We start from the raw sequence: 20103 nt of genomic DNA, 5'->3' as shown, positions 1-20103 counted from the left end.
AATGGTGCACTGAACCGAATCTCCAATTTAATGATGCTTGCAATATTTCTTCTTTTCACTGGTTCCCAGCCTCTGACCCCACACACCCCCCAATTTAGAAATGCTCTGCTCAATTTCCCTAATAGTTTGGAACACCCACATATTTTATAATGTGTAATGCCACTGTGGACCGAATCACCCATTTATTGATACCCACTAAATTTCCCATTCACTCAGACCCTCTGTACAAATTCTTCCATTACTGATGTTCTGAACAAATCTTCCACTCAAATTTGCCCAAGTGAACCATCATATTGACTGATTCGCTCGCCCAATTTCGGAGTGCACTACTCTAATTCTCCCATCCAGCGCTGTCCTGCTCCAATACTCTAATTTAGTGCGAAACTGTACCAATTCTCCCATTATCTGACGTGCTGTCCCAAATTCTCATATTTAATTCAGCCTTTGCCCAGTTCTCCCACTTCGAGCTGCACTACCCCAATTCTTCCAATTGGTGCTACACTGAACCAATTTTCCCATTATCTGATGCTCTGTTTCAAATTCCAGTGGTGCACGGAACTGAGTCTCCGATTTACTGATGCTTACACCATTTCTTCAATTCTCTAATCTTAGCAATCCTTTCTCCAAATCTCCAAATTATCCATCCTACACATATCCCGCTTTAGTGGTGAACTGCAGGAAATCTCCCATTTCCTGGTGCACTGTATTGAATCTCCACCACTAATCCTTTGCAACATTTGTCCTATTTACTGATCTACTCCCGGGTTCTCCCATGTGCAGCAATTCTCGAAGATATCAGCAACTGCACAAGGTTTATCATTTACTGATGCCCCGCATCAATTCTTCATTTCAGTGTTCCTGACAACCATTTCACCCAATTACTGATCTCCTGAACACGTTCTCCACTCAATGTTGCCCTATACCAATCCTTATTTGATTGATGCCCTCGCCAAATTAAGGTGTGCCCTACGCTAATTCAGACATTCTGCATTGTCCTGCTCCATTTCTCCCATTTAGTGCTACAACTGCCCCAAATCACGCATTTAGATCTAAACTACACAATTTTCCCCATTATTTGATGCTCTGTCCCAAATTCTCATATTTAGATAATCCCTTGCCCAATTCTTCCAATTAGTAGTTACTTGCAATGATTCTCCAATTTAGTGGAGCGTTGCCAGCATTCTTAAATTTAGGTAAGTTGGACCGAAGTTTGTGTTTCTGCACTGTACATCTCTATGGCTCTATTCAGGTCTCCAAGAGAAAATGAGGTCTGCAGATGCTGGAGATCAGAGATGGAAATGTGTTGCTGGAGAAGTGCAGCAGGTCAGGCAGCATCTGGGGCGGCACGGTGGCACAGTGGTTAGCACTGCTGCCTCACAGCGCCAGAGACCCGGGTTCAATTCCCGCCTCAGGCGACTGACTGTGTGGAGTTTGCACATTCTCCCCGTGTCTGCGTGGGTTTCCTCCGGGTGCTCCGGTTTCCTCCCACAGTCACAAAGATGTGCAGGTCAGGTGAATTGGCCATGCTAAATTGCCCGTAGTGTTAGGTAAGGGGTAAATGTAGGGGTATGGGTGGTTTGCGCTTCGGCGGGGCGGTGTGGACTTGTTGGGCCGAAGGGCCTGTTTCCACACTGTAAAGGAATCTAATTGAATCTAAAAAAAAAAAAATCTATGGAACAGGAGAATCAACGTTTCGGGCATTCGCCCTTCTTCAGGTCTCCACTGCACCAATTCTCCCATTTGACAATCCTGCACAAATCCGGGAAATGGAACAATTCTCCCTTTTGACTATTATCTTGCCCCAGTTCTCCCACTTACAATTTAATGGCACCTGCATGAATTCTCCAATTATTGATGCCCTGAATTTCCTTCCATTTAGTTGATCCAGAGACATTTCTTCCAAGTGCTGGTGCCCTGCTGTATTGTTTTCATTTAGTGGTGCACTGAACTGAATCTCCAATTCTCTGATGTTTGCAACATTTCTTCTTCTTTTTACTGGTTCCCTGGCACTATCCCCAATTTAGAAATGCACTGCTCCAATTCTGTAATATGTTGGCACTCCCACCAATATAATGGCACTGTGCACCAAATCTCACAATTATAGTAGTTCTTGAATTATGGACGTCCTGATAAAATCTTCCACTCAGTATTGCCAACCGTCACATTGACCGGTTCGCTCGCCTAATTTAAGGGTGCCCTCCTCTAATTCGCCCATCTAGAATAGTCGTGCCCCAATTATCTCATTTAGTGCTGTACTGCATCAATTCTCCCATTATCTGATGCCCTGTTCCAAATTCTCATATTTAGTTAAGCCTTTGTCCAATTCTTCCATTTCGTGCTCCACAGCCCCAATTCTCCCATTTACTGCTACACTGCACCAATTCTCCCATTTACTGCTACACTGCACCAATTCTCCCATTATCTGATGCTCTGTTTCAAATTCCAGTGGTGCACGGAACTGAGTCTCCAATTTACTGAAGCTTACAACATTTCTTCATTTTGTTGATCCCTGCCAGTATTTCCCAATTTAGACATGCACTGCTCCAAATCTCTAATATATTTGCTCTCCCACCAATGTTCTAATGTAATGGCACTGCGCACCGAATCTCCCATTTATTGATTCCTACTAATTTTCCAATTTCCTCATGCCCCTGTAGTAATTGTTCCATTTACTGACGCCCGAGACTGATTCTACAATTTAGGGGTGCCCCACTCCAAGTTTCCCATTTACCAGTGCCATGCCTCAGTTCTCTAATATAGTTCCACTGTGCACCGGTTTTTCCATTTAGTATTTTTCTGCAACAATTCTTTAATCTTGGGAAACTCTGCATCAAATCTCCAAATGTCCAGTCCTACACATATCCTCCCTTTAGTGGTGAACTGCAGGAATTCTCCCATTTCGTGGTGCATTGTATTGAATCTCCACCGTTAATCCTTTGCAACATTTGCCCTATTTACTGATTAAATGCCTGTGTTCTCCCATTTGCTCCAAATTTCGAAGTTATCATCACCATGCACTAGGGTTCTCATTTACTGTTGCCCTGCATCAATTCTTCAATTCATTGTTCCTCATCACCATTTCCCCCAACTACTCTTGTCCTGAACAATTCTCCACTCAGTGTTGCCCTCTTATTGACTGTTGCCCTTGCCCAATTTAAGAATGCCCTACTCAAATTCTGCCAACCTGTGTTGTCCTGCTCCAATTCTCCCACTTAATGCTACACTGCAACAATTCGCCCATTATCTGATTGCTCTGTTCCAACTTATCATATATCGATTACCCCATGCCCAATTCTTCCAATTAGTAGTTACTTGCAATGATTCTCCAATTTAGATGAGTGCTGCCAGCATTTTTAAATTTAGGCAAGTTGGACCGAAGTTCTGCACTGTACATCTGTATGGCTCTATTCAGGTCTCCACTGCACCAATTCTCCCAATTGACAAGCCTGCACAAATCCGGGAAATGGACCAACTCTCCCTTTGAGCATTATCCTGCTGCAGTTCTCCCACTTAGACTTTAAGAGCATCTGCATGAATTCTGCAATTATTGATGCCCTGCATCATTTCCTAACATTTAGTTATTCCCCGACATCTTTAATCCAGGTACTGGTGCCATGATGAATTTTCTTCATTTAGTGGTGCAATGAACTGAATCTCCAATTTACTGATGCCACCATCATTTCTCTTTTTTTATTGGTTCCCTGGCACTATCCCCAATTTAGAAATGTTGTGCTGCAATTCTGTAATGTATTGGCACTCCCACCAATTGTATAATGTAATGGTCCTGTGCACCCAATCGCCCATTTATTGATTCCCACCAAATTTCCCATTTTCTCATACCCTTATTCTAATACTTCCATTACTGACGTTCTGAAAAAGGTCTCCAATCAATGTTGCTCAAGCCAACCGTCATACTGACTGATTCCCTCGCCCAGTTTAAGGGGGCCGACTCTAATTCTCCCATCCAGAATTATTCTGCTGCAATTCTCCCATTTAGCGCTCGACTGCACCAATTCTCCCATCATCTGTTGCCCTGTTCCAATTTCTCATATTAAGTTCAGCCTTTGCCCAATTCACCCATTTAGTGATTCACTGCACCAATTCCCCCATTATCTGCTGCTCTGTCTCAAATTCCATTGGTGCACGGAACTGAATCTCCAATTTACTGATGCTTACAACATTTCTTCTTTTTATTGATGCCCTGCCTGTGTTCCCCAATTTAGACATGCTCTGCTCTAAGTGTCTAAATATTGGCACTCCCACTAATTTTCTAATTTAATGGCACTGTGCACGGAATCTCCCATTTATTGATTCCCACGAATTCTCTTATTTTCTCATGCCCTTGTCCGAATACTTCAATTTACTGATTCCACCATTTAGCCGTGCCCTACACCAAGTCTCCCATTTACTCATGCCATGCCTGACTTCTCTAATATAGTTCCAGTGCGCTCCAGTTTTTTTTTCCATTTAGTATTCCTCTGCAACAATTCTCTAATCTTGGCAATCCCTGCATCGAATCTCCAAATTACCAGTCCTACATATATCCTCCCTTTCCTGTTGAACTGCAAGAACTCTCCCATTTCGTGGTGCACTCTATTCACTTTGCACCACTTATCCTTTGCAACATTTGTCCCATTTACTGATTCACTGCCGCTGTTCTCCCACTTGCACCGTATCTCCCATTTATTGATTCCCACCAAATTTCCCATTCACCCATACCCCTATACTAATTCATCCATTATCCATGTCTCGAACAAGTTCCCCATTCAGTGTTGCCCAAGCCATTTAGTGGTCTGCAGCCAGAATTCTCCAATCTTGGCAATCCCTGCATCAAGTCTCCAAATTACCGGTCCTACACATTTCCTTCCTTCAGAGGTTAACTGAACCAATTCTCCCATTTTGTGGTGCACTGTATTGACTCTCTGTCACTAAACCTTAGCAAAGTTTGTCCTATTTACTGATTCGAGCGTTCTCCCATTTGCTCCATTTCTTGAAGTTATTAGCACCTTGCACCAGCTCTCTAATTTACTAATTCCCCGCAACAGTTCTTCAACTTATTGTTGCCCAGCACTATTTCCTGGACAATACTGATACTGGACAACACCAATAGTGATGTCCTGGACAAGTTCTCCACTCAGTGTTGCCTGAACACCAATCCTCATATTGGCTGATGCCCTCTCCCAATTTAGGGATGTCCTGCTCTAATTCTCCCATCCAGTATTGTGCTGCCCCAAAACTCCCACTTCGTACTCCACTGCACCAAATCTGCCATTGAGTGCTGCACTGCACCAAGTTCTCCCATTTCGAGCTAAACGTCACAGATTCTCAGATTATCTGATGTCCTTTTCCAAATTCCCATATTTAGATATACCCTTGCACATTTCTTCCATTCTGTACTTCATTGCAATGATTCGCCAATTTAGTGGTCTACGGCCAGAATTCTCTACTTTTGGCGATCCCTGCATCAAATCTCCAAATTACCGATCCTATGCATATCCTCCGTTCACTGGTGAAATGCAGAAACCCTCCCATTTCGTGGTGCACTATATTGAATCTCCACCACTGCTCCTTTTCAACAGTTGTCCCATTTATTGCCCGTGTTCTCCCATTTGATCTAACTTTCGAAGTTATCAGCACCCCGCACCAGGTTTCTCATTTACTGATGTCCCGCAAGAATTTTTCAAGTCAGTGTTTCTTACCACCATTTCTGCCTATTACTGATGTCCTGAACAGGTTCTCCACTCAGTGTTGCCTTACACCAATCCTCATATTGACTGGTGCCCTCGCCCAATTTAGGGGTGCCCTACTCTAATTCTGCCATCCTGTATTATCATTTCCCAATTCTTCCATTTAGTGCTAAACTGCACAAATTCTCCCATTATCCCCAATTTAGTGGAGTGCTGCTAGAATTCTTAAATTTAGGTTTGGACAAGTTAGACAGAAGGGTGTGCTAAACATATCGATGGCTGTATTTTGGGCTGAGCTTCCCTGGACCAATTCTTCCATTTACCAATTCTGCACAAATCCCGGAAATACACCAATTCACCCTTTTAGTATTATCCTGTCCACGTTCTCCCAGTTAGAATTTAATGGCACCTGCCTGAATTCTGCAATTATTGATGCCCTGCATGACTTCCTTCCATTTAGTTGTTTCCTGATACAATTCTTCCACCTATGGCTAGCCTGCTGATTTTTTTTTTTCATTTAGTAGTGCACTTAACAGAATTTCCAATTTACTGATGCTTGCAACATTTCTCCTTTTTACTGGTTCCCTGCCACAATTCCCCAATGTAGACATGCTGTGCTCCAATTCTCTGTTACATTGGCACACCCATCAATTTTCTATTGCAATCGCACTTTGCACAGAATCTCCCATTTATTGATTCCCAACAAGTCTCCCATTTACTTATACCCCTGGACGAATTCTTCCATTTTCTGATGCTCCACTAATTTTCTCATTTACTGCTGCCATGCCTCAGTTCCCTAATTTATTTCTACTGTGCATCAAGTCTTCCATTTAGTATTTCTCTGCAATCATTCGCCCATTTAGTGGTCTGCAGTCAGAATTCTCTAATCTTGGCAATTTCTGCATCAAATCTCCAGAATTACCAATCCTGTACATATCCTCCCTTCTGTATTGGACTGCAACAAATCTTCCATTTCATGGTGTACTGTATTGACTCTCCGCCATTAATCCTTTGCAACATTTGACCTATTTAATGATTCCCGTGTTCTCCCATTTGCTCCAGGTCTCTCATTGACTGATGCCCCACACCAATTCTTCAATTTGGTCTTGCCTATTTCCCCCAATTTGTGATGTCCTGGTAGGTACTCCACTCAGTGTTGCCTGACACCACTCCTCATATTTACTGATGCCCTCGCCCAATTTAGGGGTGCCCTATTCTAATTCTCCTATTTTGTCCTGTCCCAATTCTGCCATTTAGTGCTGAACTGCACCAATTCTGCCATTTAGAGCTACACTGCACCATTTTTCCCATTTCGTGTGAAACTGCCCAAATTCTTCGTTTTTCTGATGCCCTGTTTCAAATTCTCATATTTAGATTCTTCCATTTTGTAGTTCTTTTCAATGATTGTCCAATTTAATAGTCTGCTGTCATAATTCTCTAATTTTGGCGATCCCTGCATCAAATCCCCAAATTGCCAATCTTGCGCATATCCTCCATTTAGTGGAGAACAGCGCCAACTCTTCAATTTCGTGGTGCCTGTAATGACTCTCCACCACTAATCCTTTGTCTTATTTACTGATTCACTGACCGTGTTCGCCCATTTGCTCCAATTCTCGAAGTTACTAGCAGCCTGAAACAGGTCTCACCTTTACTGGTGCCCCGCAGCAATTCTCCAATTCAGTTTTGCAAAGCATCCTTTCCACCATTTACTGATGTCCTGAACAAGTTCTCCACACGGAGTTGCCCTACAACAAGCCTCATATTGATTGGTGCCCTCGCCCAATTTAGGGGTGCCCTACACTAATTCTGCCAATCTGTATTGTCCTGTCCCAATTCTCTCATTTAGTGCTACACTGCCCTAAATCCCCCAAGTAATGTTGAATTGCACAAATTCTCCCATTATCTCCAGTTTAGTGGAGCGCTAGTAGAATTCTTAACATTAGGCTTGGACAAGTTGGATGGAAGGGTCTGTTTCTGTGCTGTACATCTCGGTGTCTCTATTTCGGGCTCAGCTTTACTGTACCAATTCTCCCATTTACCAATCCTGTACAAAACCCGGAAATGCACCAATTCTCCCTCTGAGTATGATCCTGCCCAGGCTCTCCCACTTAGAATGCAATGGATCCTGCATGAATTCTCCAATTATTGATAACCTGCATCAATTCCTTCCATGTAGTTGTTCCCTGATACACCTCTACATATGGCTCTCTGCTGAGTTTTTTTTCATTTAGTGGTGCACTTAACTGAATCTCCAATTTACTAGTGCTTGCAACATTTTTCCGTTTTAATGGTTCCCTACCCCGAATTTCCCAATATCGACATGCTCTGCTCCAATTCTCTAATACAGTGGCACGCCCATCAACTTTCTATTGTGAGTGCACTTTGCTCAGAATCTCCCATTTATTGATTCCCAACAGGTCTCCCATTTATTCATACCCCTGGACAAATTCTTCCATTTACTGATATCCGAGCCTGATTCTACCATTTAGAGGTGCTCTATGATAATTTTCCAATTTTCTGCTGTCATGCCGCAGTTCCCTAATTTTCTGCTGTGCACCAATTCTTCCATTTAGAATTTTTCTTCAACAATTCTCCTATGTAGTGGCCTGCAGCCGGAATTCTCTAATCTTGACAATCACTGCATCAAATCTCCAAAATTCCTGATCCTGCACATATCCTCCCTTTAGTGGTGAACTGATCCAATTTTCCATTTCACAGTGCAATGCATTGACTCTCTACCATTAATCCTTTGCAACATTTGTCCTAGTTACTGATTCCCATGTTTTCCCATTTGCTCCATTTCTCGAAGTTATTAGCATCCTGCATCAGGTTTCTCATTTGCTGATGCCCCGCACTAATTCTTCAATTCAATGTTGCCCAGCACCATTTCCCCCAGTTACTGATGTCCTGAACAAGTTCTCCACTCAGTGTTGCCCTATACCAAATCTAATATTGACTGATGTCCTCTTCCAATTTAGGGGTGCCCTCTCGAATTCTCCCATCTAGTATTGTGCACCAGGGCTCTCATGTACTGATGCCCGCATCAATTCTCCAATTCAGTGCTTGTTAAGCACCATTTTCCACCTTTTACTGATGTCCTGAACAGGTTCTCCACTCAATGTTGGAGAATATTAGAGAATGGGAACAAAACATTTCAAAATTGGTGGAAATGCTGCTAAGCAACACCGAATTGAGGAATTGGTGCGGGAATCAGTTAATGAGAGATAAGCTGCAGGGTGCTGACAACGTCCAGAACTGGAGCACGGGCAGTGAATCAGTAAATAGGGCAAATATTGCAAATTATTAGTTGTGGAGATTCAATACAGTTCAATACAAAATGGGAGAGTTGCTGCAGTTCACCAGAAAACGGAGGATATGTTCAGGATCGGTAATTTGTAGAATTGATACAGGGATTGACAAGATTAGGTAATTCTGGCAGCAGACCACTAATTGGGAGATTTATTACAGAGAAATACTAAATGGAAGAACTGGTGCACAGTGGAACTAAAAAAGAAAACTGAGGGATGGAACCAGTATATGGGAGAATTAGAGGAGGGCACCCCTAAATGGTATAATTGGGTGAGCGCATCAGTAAATGGAAGAATTCACATTGGAGTATGAATATTGGGAGAATTGGTGGGCATCAGTAAATGGAAGGTTTGGTGCACAGCGCCATTACATTGGAAATTTGGTAATACATTGAGAGCCAATATATTCGAGAATTGGAGCACAGCATGTATAAATTGGCGAAAAGGGACAGGGAATCAATAAAAAGAAGAAATGTTGCAACCATCAGTAAATTGGAGACTCACTTCAGTGCACCACTATTTTTTTTTAAAATTAGCAGGACACCTTTAAGTTGAGGAAGTGTATCAGGGCTGAAAATGTGTTGCTGGAAAAGCGCAACAGGTCAGGCAGCATCCATGGAGCAGGAGAATCGATGTTTTGGGCATGAGCCCTTCTTCAGGAATGTCGAAATTGTGCCAAGCAGGCTAAGGTAAAAGGTAGGGAGGAGGGAGTTGGGGAAAGGGTGTTGGGAATGCGATAGGTGGAAGGAGGTTAAGGTGAGGGTGATAGGCCGGAGTGGGAGTGGGGGCGTAGAGATCGCGAAGAAGACTGCAGGTTCGGAAGGTGGCGGTGAGTTCTAGGACTGGGACTGAGACAAGGTGGGGGCAGAGGAAATGAGGAAACTGGAGAAATGAGTTCATCCCTTGTGGTTGGAGGGTTCCTAGGCGGAAGATGAGGCGCTCTTATTCCAGCCGTCATGTTGCTATGGTCTGGCGATGGAGGAGTCCAAGGACCTGCATGTAACGTGGCTGAGGAGCGTCTGGGCAGAGGAGATGACCTGGAGTGTGCAGTGAGAGAGGGACTCACTGAAATCCTTGTAGAGGAAGGAAGAGAGCTTCTTCAAGAAAGGAATCCTTGTAAGAGGATTCGCAGTAGGTTAAAATCTTCTAGGAGAAAGTGAGGACTGCAGATGCTGGAGATCAGAGCTGAAAATGTGTTGCTGGAAAAGCGCAGCATGGCAGGCAGCATTCTTCAGGAATGAGGAAAGTGTGCTAAGCAGGCTAAGATAAAAAGTAGGGAGGAGGGACTTGGGGGAGGGGGCGTTGGAAATGCGATAGGTGGAAGGAAGTTAAGGTGAGGCTGATAAGGTGAGGGTGATAGGCCAGAGTGGGAGTGGGGGCGGAGAGGTCAGGAGGACGATTGCAGGTTAGGAAGGTGGTGCTGAGTTCGAGGGTTGGGACTGAGACAAGGTGGGGGAGGAGAAATGAGGAAACTGGAGAAATCTGAGTTCATCGCTTGTGGTTGGAGGGTTCCTAGGCGGAAGATGAGGCGCTCTTCCTCCAGCTGTCGTGTTGCTATGGTCTGGCGATGGAGGAGTCCAAGGACCTGCATGAAACATTGCTGAAGATCTTTTGGGCAGAGGAGATGACCTGGGGTGTGCAGTGAGAGAGGGACTCACTGAAATCCTTGTAGAGGGAGAAAGAGAGCTTCTTCAAGGACGGCATCCTTGTAAGAGGATTCGCAGGAGGTTAAAATCTTCTCGGAGAAGGTGAGGACTGCAGATGCTGCAGAAGTGTATCTGGGGAACATCTAAGTGGAAGGAATTGATGCAGGCTTCAATAATTGGAATATTCATGCAGGTGCCTTTAAATTCGAAGTGGGAGAACTATGGCAGGATTATACTTGAAGGGAGAGTTGGTGCACCGCCTGGATTTGTGCAGGAGTGGTAAATGAGAGAATTGGTCCAGCGGAGACCACAATAGAACCACGGAGATGTACAGCATGGAAACAGGACCTTTAGTCCAACATATCCATGTCTGAATTTATGAATTCTGGCAGCGTCCTCTAAATCAACCTGGCCAAGGAAACACTGACTACACAATTAGAAGACCCAAAGACACATACACCAAACACCACTGACTTCATCAGCAAGGACAGTATCATCAAGCTACTGGACCTCTCCTTACCACGCACTTCACTTTCAAAACCAAAATCTACAGACAAACCAATGGCATGCCCATGGGATTTCCAATATCAGGATTCTTAGCAGAGGCAGCAATGCAGAGACTCGAACAAATGCAGAGGCTCTGCCAACCGTCCTACCCAAACTTTGGGTCCGCTATGTGGGTGACACCTTTGTCGTCAGTAAATGCAACAAATTAGAGGAAACCTTCAAGACCAGCAATAATGCACTTACTGGCATAAAAGTCACTAAAGAGGAGGAAAACAACAATAAACTGCCATTCCGAGATGTCACAGTAGAGCGAAAAACCAGCATCTACAGGAAAATAACACAAACGGGCCAGATATTGAATTCAGAAGCAACCATCGCAACATCCACAAATGAAGCTGCATCAGAACATTATTTCAATGAGCCACCACACACAGCAGCACAGAGGAACTACTCAGAGTAGAGGAAAATCACCTATACAGTGTATTCAAATAGAAAGTGTCCCCAATGAACACAGTTCGCCGATTTTTCAGCAACAACCCCAAAGAAATAGACAAAACGCGTCCATAAACCTTAGCCACTCTCCCCTCCATCAAAGACATCTCTGAAATGACTGCCAGACTACCGAGACACCTTGGCATAATGGTAGCCCACAAACCCACCAATACACTAAAACAGCCGCGAATTAACTTCAAAGATCCTATACAGACAGCAAGCAAAGCTAATGTAAGTTACAAAATACAATGCAATAACTGGGACAAACACCACATTGGACAAACAGGCAGAGGATTAGCTGCCAGAATACATGAACTTCAACTGGCCACAAAACGACATGACCCTCTCAACACATCAATCCTAGGACAAGCCATTAAAGAAAACACACACGAGAATAGCATTCCAACCGGAACTCTAACAACAACCACATTGACTTGGACCCCATTTACCAGCCCTTGAGAAAAAGAACAGGAAATGACATCATCATATGAAATGACGCCACCACGAGAAATGACTTCACCGACACAAGGAAACCCAAACGTATAATCAGAAAGCTGGAAACCCCAGCAGTGTTTCAGCCAGAGTTTCACTGAACATGTTACCTAGTATTGTGACAAAACGTCTGAAAATGAACCTTCCAGGTAAGTGAGCAAGTCTACGCGCAGGACCTCAACCTGAACTACAAATCTTCTCATTACTGTCTAAGATATATGAGTCTTATTCCGTGCTGTGCATCTTCATGACTGTATCTCTGTCTGCCTCCTGTCCTTGAGCAGCATTTACAGTAAGCCATGTGATTCCCACAGAAACAAAGCCAGTGTCTGTCAGGCGTTAGAGCTCTGAGTTTTGAAATGGTGATGAGGGACCTGATTGCCTCAGGCTGATCTTAATGGCGTGTGGAACATAAGGTCATTCAAGAGGTAGATTCAAGTGGTCAACTATCACCATTGTAAATCACACTGTGCAATCAGACTGTTCTGGAGAATGTGACCGTTAAACTGAGGTCTTTTAGCCCAGAGAGTGGAATCGCACAACAGGGTCACATGAGCCTTCAAGTTGCGTCTTTCCAATCTCATCCTTCTCTTCCTCCCACAGTTACTGAATTCAGCGAAAAATGAAGAAGCATTCTTAAGAGCCATTGTCATTTTCTATCAGAAAGATCTTCACAACATGATTTCTTTGGTTCTACTTCTACTGAGTCATGACAGTTTACGAAAATGTATACTATTTTCCCACAAGTTCTCCCTTAACGATATAGAAGTCCCTCGAAGATTCCTGTAGTCATTCCAATTTGTGAAAAAAACATTCTTTATTAAATTTCCGGAAGGAGTCTCCACTGTGCTGTAATTTAGAACTTCCAAAAATCCATTCATGTCAACATTTTACAGAATTATGTATTTCATCTCAGGTACCACTAAAACTGTGGCCCTTTAACCCAATATTAATGAAGAAAATCTATCTCGCATTTACTTAAATTTACTCAGTGCCCAAGGAGCGAACACACAATCCACAGATTTATGACCCTTTGCGGGAGAGAAGTTCTGCTCATCTGCTATCACTTAATCAAAAACAGTGCACTCTCATTGTACATTGCCCTACAGAAAGGAAACATCCTCACTGTGTTTCTTTTGTCAATTATCAAATCAACTATCAAAGTTCAAAGAACTAACAGCTTTGGCAGATACCTATGATATCACACGCTGTCTGTTGCAAGAGGGGGCTTAGACGTGGGAATTCATAAAGAGATTTGAGAGACAGAATTTAAGGGGATGGAACTAGTTTTAGGGAGCGAATGGAAGCATGTAAAGGCCATAAATCTGAAAGCGCTGAACTTAGAATGATAAAAAGAAAATAACACATCAGTTGAAATAATGATAGACATTGGGGAACTTTCATTGGGGCACTTATTGAAGTGCTGGAAAGTCGAAGTAATCCGCAGGTAAAAGCGAATCTGGAAAGGAAATGGATATTTAATGATAAGAGTGTTATACAGGGCACATTCTTCATCACCCACTGACAAAATGATTCAGTAGAATGAAGGTTTTGTGTCTTTCATTTCAAGGAAGTCCACTTTCTTCGTTTTTCAGATCAAGAGCACCTGAAATGGTTGGAAAATATCAGACATGGGATGGCACAGTCCAGGAGTGATCCCATAACTTAAAAAGGAATGACCTGGAGTCTGCTGTAAAGAGGATGAAGAAGCAGAGACGAGAAGCAATATGGTGATTGTCACAGTTCCGGTGTTTAACAGGAACTTGTTGATTTGGCGAGCATTCATTGTACAGGGCTGTTACTTAAGTGTCAGATAAAAGTGACTCTGGTGGAAAAATAAGAATAAGATTCTCGTGAACAGTGCTGAGGAGGTTCAGCAGGTTTGCAGAAAAACTGCGACTGTTTGTTGCATTTAAAACTGGCTTGTTTGGGAGCTGCCCTAAAATGAAGATTTGTGGCTGAATCCTCAAAGAAAGGAACCTATATTATATGGAGGCAATTGAGCAAGTTTTTGTCACTAAACCGTTGTGTGCCTCATGCTGGTGGCCTGTCAGGCAGCGATGTCTGGTTAATGTTTGAGGTCAATTACTGCTTACCTGTTCTTTCATGTGAAAACACAATTATGTTGAGCACGATTTGCATGTGAATTCATGTTGGATTTTAGTTTCATTATGATTTTATTCATTTCACATTGTGCTCTTCAGTAACTTGAAATCTTTTGTTTTTTTTATATCTGTTTCATTTGTAACATTCGATAATCTGGAGAACTCCAGTATCAGATTTATGATTATTTTGAATTCTGGGATTCAGACTTTCATCCAACTCAGTACATCTTTCTCCTGATACCCTTTGGTCCCTTAACCCTCAGAATAAAATAAACTTCTTCTTGAAAGCACTTAATATTTTAGTCTCACCCTCTTCCTAAGGCAGAAAGTTGTGGAGGCTCACCACTCTCGGTGAAGGAACCTCTCTTCATCTCAGTCCTAAATGCTCAGAGTATGACCACAGGTTCATAACTCTCCTTTAATCGGATCATTCTTCGTACTCTTGCCCTGCTCAGTTTTGTTGGAAATTTTGAGTTTTTAGGTTAGTTTTAGAGAACTATATTGGTATAACAACATTCTTTCGCATTCTTATTAACTTCAGTGAAATATCCAATCTTCATAGGTCAGTCCTGCCAACCCAGGAGTCAGTCTGGTAAATTTTCGTTATGTTTCCTCAATGCCAATAACTTTCTCATCAGATAAGGAGACCAAATCTTCACTTAATATCCCAGATGTGGTCCCACCAAAACCCGAAATAATCACAACAATATTCCCCTTCTCCATTTCTCAAATGCTTTTACTATCCAGACAACACTTATTTGCTTTCTTCATTACCTTCTTCACCTGCATGCTTACTTTCAGAGATTGGTGGACATGCGCACCCATGAATTGTTGCACCTCCTAACCTCCCAATGTATTGTCATTCAGGTAATATTCTGCCTTCCTGTTTTTGTAATTAAAGTGGATACAGTCACATTTATCCATCTGTCATCTTCATCTGCTGAGCATTTGGCCATGAAAACAAATTGTTCAAATTACGCTGAAACATCTGTGTATCCACATCTGTCCAAATGTCTTGCAAAATGGTGTCATTGTACTCAGCTCTCCAATTCCTCTGACTGTTCGTTCTATATGAACACCACCCTCTGTGTGAAAAATATACCCCTCAGGTCCCATTAAAATGTTTCCCCTTTCATCCTAATATCTATGCCCTTATGTTTTGAAATTCCATATCCTGGGGAAAAGACCTTGGCTATTCACCTTATCTGTGCCCAGCCATGATTTTATAAACCTCTATGAGATCATCCCTATGGTGCAAAGATTAACAAGTGTCACGACATATACAGCTGCTGCTAATCGTCTTTCCCTCCAATCTCAGTAATATCTTTACAATTGTTTACTACGCCAATTCCAGTTCAATAACATCCTACCTATTGCAGGACTAACCGAATTGTATTCAGTACGCCAAATGTAGCTGTAATAATGATCTGCTCTGCCGCAACAAGATGTCCCAATTTTATACTCAATTTCTAACCAATGAAAGCAAACATTCGAAACGTCTCCTTTATCACCCATCTAACAATGTGCAACTTTGAAGGAACTATGCACCTGCCTCCCGAGGTCACTCTGCTGGACAACACTCACCAGTTCCCAACCATTAACCCTGCAATTCCTACCTTGGTCTGTGTCACATAAATGTATTAGCTCACATCTATCCAAAGTAGACCCCCTCTTCCGCTATATGCTCATATGTAGCAAGACACGCACAGTATTGATGCACCATCTAATGCCTTTAACATCCGATCCCTCTGCCAACGCACATATGCAGCAATGTGTACCCTACATACGATGCAATTCAACAACTTATCCAGGCTCCTGGCATAGCATCTTCCCAGCTTGTGGTGTCTACCATTTACATGGACAGGACAGCATACACAATGGAACGCTACCACCGCTGGTCCCCATTCAAACCACACATCATCGTGACTTGGAAATATATTGCCAATACTTCACTGTCACTGTGTAAAGAAGTCTCCTTGTCACAGATTAAGGCCGTTGTTCAATATTGGCCTGGACACTGCTTTCATCAGTACCCATGAAAAAGCCATCTGTAGTTTTGATGGACCCGGGTCACAATGTTGTTGTGAATTCATCCAGTAGTACTTCCATCTCCTTTCTACATCGATCTCCAGTCCTCTGGACTTACTAACCATTGTTTCTATCCACTTGGTCCAACCCTTCAGCGTTCTAACTGTTTATATCAATTCAGAGTGAAAAGTGTAGAATACCAGGTTAGAACCTCCCAAAACATTTCACGAAGGTCGCCCATACTCTAACTCTTCTAGTTGTTTTAGGCAGATGTAAGGTACATATTCCAGCTTTGATGCACCTGGTCAAACCACTTGGCTTCAAGTAAAACAATTTATTTACACACCACTGAATGAAATACAAATTGAAATATAATTGGACAACCGAGCCATCACGACAAACCCCACAACTTAACAAAGGAGCTGTTACAATTTTCTGCAACAACCCATAAAAACAGCACTTGGAAAGAAACGTTTAGTTCAAACTACAGGTTCTTACGGGAGAGATGTTAGAGAGAGGCATCAGAACCTCTGCCTTTTACAATCCCATTTGAATAAAAGATACAAGGACAACAGAACCCTGTTAAGGCAGCAGTATCATCACGAAAGACACAGTAAAATATCAGTCACTTGATTAATAATGACGTATTTTATTTTGTTCATTCGAGAATGTGGGCATCCCTGCCAAGGTTGGCATTTTCCCAAAGGCCAGCTAAGAGTCAATCCTAATGTTCTGAGATTGACATGGCTGTGGATCGTACATCACATATACGATGGAGATGCTTAAAAGCCGTCAGAGGTTCTCGCCGAAAAGACAATCAATTTTTGAAGACAATTAATTTTCCCGCATGTTAATCATGAATGGCGACATAATCAACATTGTGCTCGCGCTATTTGCATAGAAAATTCAACGAAGATTGGTGGAGTTGTGGATAGTGAGGAGGGCTGTTGTTGGCTGCAAAGAGACTTGGATATGATGCAGAGCTGGGCTGAGGAGTGACAGATGGAGTTCAACCCTGCCAAGTGCGAGGTTGTCCATTTTGGAAAGACAAATAAGAATGCGGAATATCAGGTTAATGGTAGGGTTCTTACTGAGGTGGAGGAACAGAGGGAACTTGGGCTCTATGTTCATAGATCTTTAAAAGTTGCCACTCAGGTGGACAGAGCTTGTAAGAAAGCCTATGGTGTATTAGCGTTCATTAGCAGAGGAATTGAATTCAAGAGTCGTGAAGTGATGTTGCAACTGGATAGGACTTTGGTTAGGCCACATTTAGAGTACTGTGTGCAGTTCTGGTCGCCTCACTTTAGGAAAGATGTGGAAGCTTTGGAGAGGGTGCAGAGAAGATTTACCAGGATATTGCCTGGAATGGAGAATAGGTCGAATGAGGATAGGTTGAGAGTGCTAGGCCTTTTATCGTTGGAACGGCGAAGGATGAGGGGTGACTTGATAGAGGTGTATAAGATGACCAGAGGAATAGATAGAGTAGACAGTCAGAAACTTTTTTCCCCGGGTGCAACAGAGTGTTACAAAGGGACATAAATTTAAGGTGAAAGATGGAAGGTGTAGGGGAGATGTCAGGGGTGGGTTCTTTACCCAGAGAGTGGTGGGGGCATGGAATGCGCTGCCTATGGGAGTGGTAGAGTCAGAATCTTTGGTGACCTTTAAGCGGCAATTGGATAGGTATATGGATGGGTGCTTAAGGTAGGACAAATGTTCAGCACAACATCGTGGGCCGAAGGACCTGTTCTGTGCTGTATTGTTCTATGTTCTATGTTCTATTTGCCACGGTGAAATTTCAACCTATGTCCCCAGGATATGAGATTAGGTTTTAGAATGCTTGCCCAGTGAGGTTATTAGATTAGATTAGATTACTTACAGTGTGGAAACAGGCCCTTCGGAAAAACAAGTCCACACCGACCCGCCGAAGCGCAACCCACCCAGACACATTCCCCGACATTTACCCCTTCATCTAACACTACGGGCAATTTAACTTGGCCAATTCACCTAGCCTGCACATTTTGGACTGTGGGAGGAAACCGGTGCACCCGGACGAAACCCACGCAGACACGGGGAGAACGTGCAAACTCCACACAGTCAGTCGCCTGAGGCGGGAACTGAACCCGGGTCTCTGGTGCTGTGAGGCAGCAGTGCTAACCACTGTGCCACCGTGCAGCCCATTAAACCACCAACTCCTCCCATCAATACAAATTATTTTCATAACATTCTGAATAGAGCATAAGGAGATTTCAGCAAGTTCTTCACCTCCTCTCTGAATCTCCTCTGGGTCAGTGCATAAATACAAGTATTTGTGCAGGAGCTGGTGCACATCAGCAGGAACGCTGCCCTGATTGCCACATAGAGTGAGTTTGAAACTTGGAGAGACGTAATGTGGGTAAAGCTGACGCAGATATGGATGACAGTGATGGGGCCTGACAGCACCATGAAGCAGCCAGAGATGGTGAAGAGCAGAATGATGGAGGTCCTCCTGCTCTTCAGCTCGGGGTCTCTGCCCATTTCCCCAGCACCAGAGCTGCTGTCCTTCAGAGCCCGGCGAACTCTGCTGGCTGCTAGGATATGGCTAGCGGTGAGAGTGTTCAACAGCAGGAGCAGGGGAATAGGAAGAAACATGTTTGAGATGTTGGAGAGCCACCGGTGAGCTGCCCAGGCCGGTGAAGTGAGGTAACTGGTGACGGTGCGGCAGCCCCACTGTACGTTGTTCAGAACATGAATGGGCTCATAGCGAAAAGGCAAGGGAATGTTGACCATGACGTTAAGAGAACTCACGATGAATATAACCACGTTAGCCATTCTTTCAGTGCAATACATCCCCTTCAATTTGTTGCAGCAAATTGCTACAAAGCGGTCAAAGGTGAAGGCGATGGTAAACCAGATGGAGAGTTGGATGCTGAACCCTTGCAGGAAGGCACTGAGTCGGCAGGTGGAGGTGTAGTTCAGCAGTGAATCCGGGAAATGATATTTGAAGATCTGGCTCACAATCACTTTGAAGACAAGGACCATCATATCTCCTGTTGCCATGGCAGTCATGTAGAGAGTGATTCCTTTGGAAAGGCCGCACTTCCCTTGGGAAAGAATCAGCACTGTCATCAGGTTCGCTGTAAGGAAAATCAAATCGTGAGATGTATCCAAACACCCAGAGATGTGCAGCGATAACATCTTGGGTTACACAAGACTGATGTGCTGCTGGCAATGCTAGACTTGAACTTCAATGGAAGACAGTGAAATCTCATGAGCAATACATTGTCTGTGTCATGGAAATTATCAAAGGGTAATTTCAGGACTGGTATATTCTATTCTCATCACTTTGCACTGTTTGCTCTCCTGATTTCAAGGAAACAAATAGCATTATTTTAGAAGTCACTTAGAGAAGGACCACTTGCCACATTCCTGCGATTAAGGTCTTGTTGGCTGAAGTGAGGTTATGCCCATCTCCATTCGAGTCTGGAAGAATATAAGGTGATTTCATTGAAACATATAAGGTCTTGCGGGGACTAGACAAAGTGGAACACAAAAAGAGATATTTTCTTTCGACTACAGTGATTAAGCTGAGGGGACACGGTATCAGAATAAACTGTTTCCTTTTTCAAACAAACATAAGAAATGTATTATTCTCCGAGAGAGTGGTTGGAGAGTGCAATTCTGTTCCCTTGAAGGTAATGGGATGTTGGCATATAAGATTGAGTTAGACAGATTTGAATACACAAGGGAGTGGAAGGCTCTGGTTTCCAGGCAGAATAACTGTCAGCCATTGATGACTAATTTTAATTATTACAAATATGAGATCGAGAATTTCTGTTCCAATTGTTTATGATCCCATTTT

General features: G+C 43.2%; 1 protein-coding gene across 1 annotated transcript; it reads right to left on the bottom strand.

Annotated features, from left to right (window-relative positions):
* Window positions 1–18479: 18479 nt before the first annotated feature.
* On the bottom strand, window positions 18480–19439 carry LOC148140421 (putative G protein-coupled receptor 139). Its single transcript, XM_087978718.1, has one exon. The coding sequence runs from the start codon at window positions 19437–19439 to the stop codon at window positions 18480–18482; it is 960 nt and encodes a 319-aa protein (XP_087834844.1).
* Window positions 19440–20103: the final 664 nt, after the last annotated feature.

The sequence above is a fragment of the Chiloscyllium plagiosum genome, unplaced genomic scaffold (assembly GCF_037043375.1).
Source record: "Chiloscyllium plagiosum isolate Xiang-an unplaced genomic scaffold, Cpla_swu_hap1 HiC_scaffold_35, whole genome shotgun sequence".
Classification (NCBI taxonomy): Eukaryota; Metazoa; Chordata; class Chondrichthyes; order Orectolobiformes; family Hemiscylliidae; genus Chiloscyllium; species Chiloscyllium plagiosum.
This window is presented reverse-complemented; position numbering and strand designations above follow the sequence as displayed.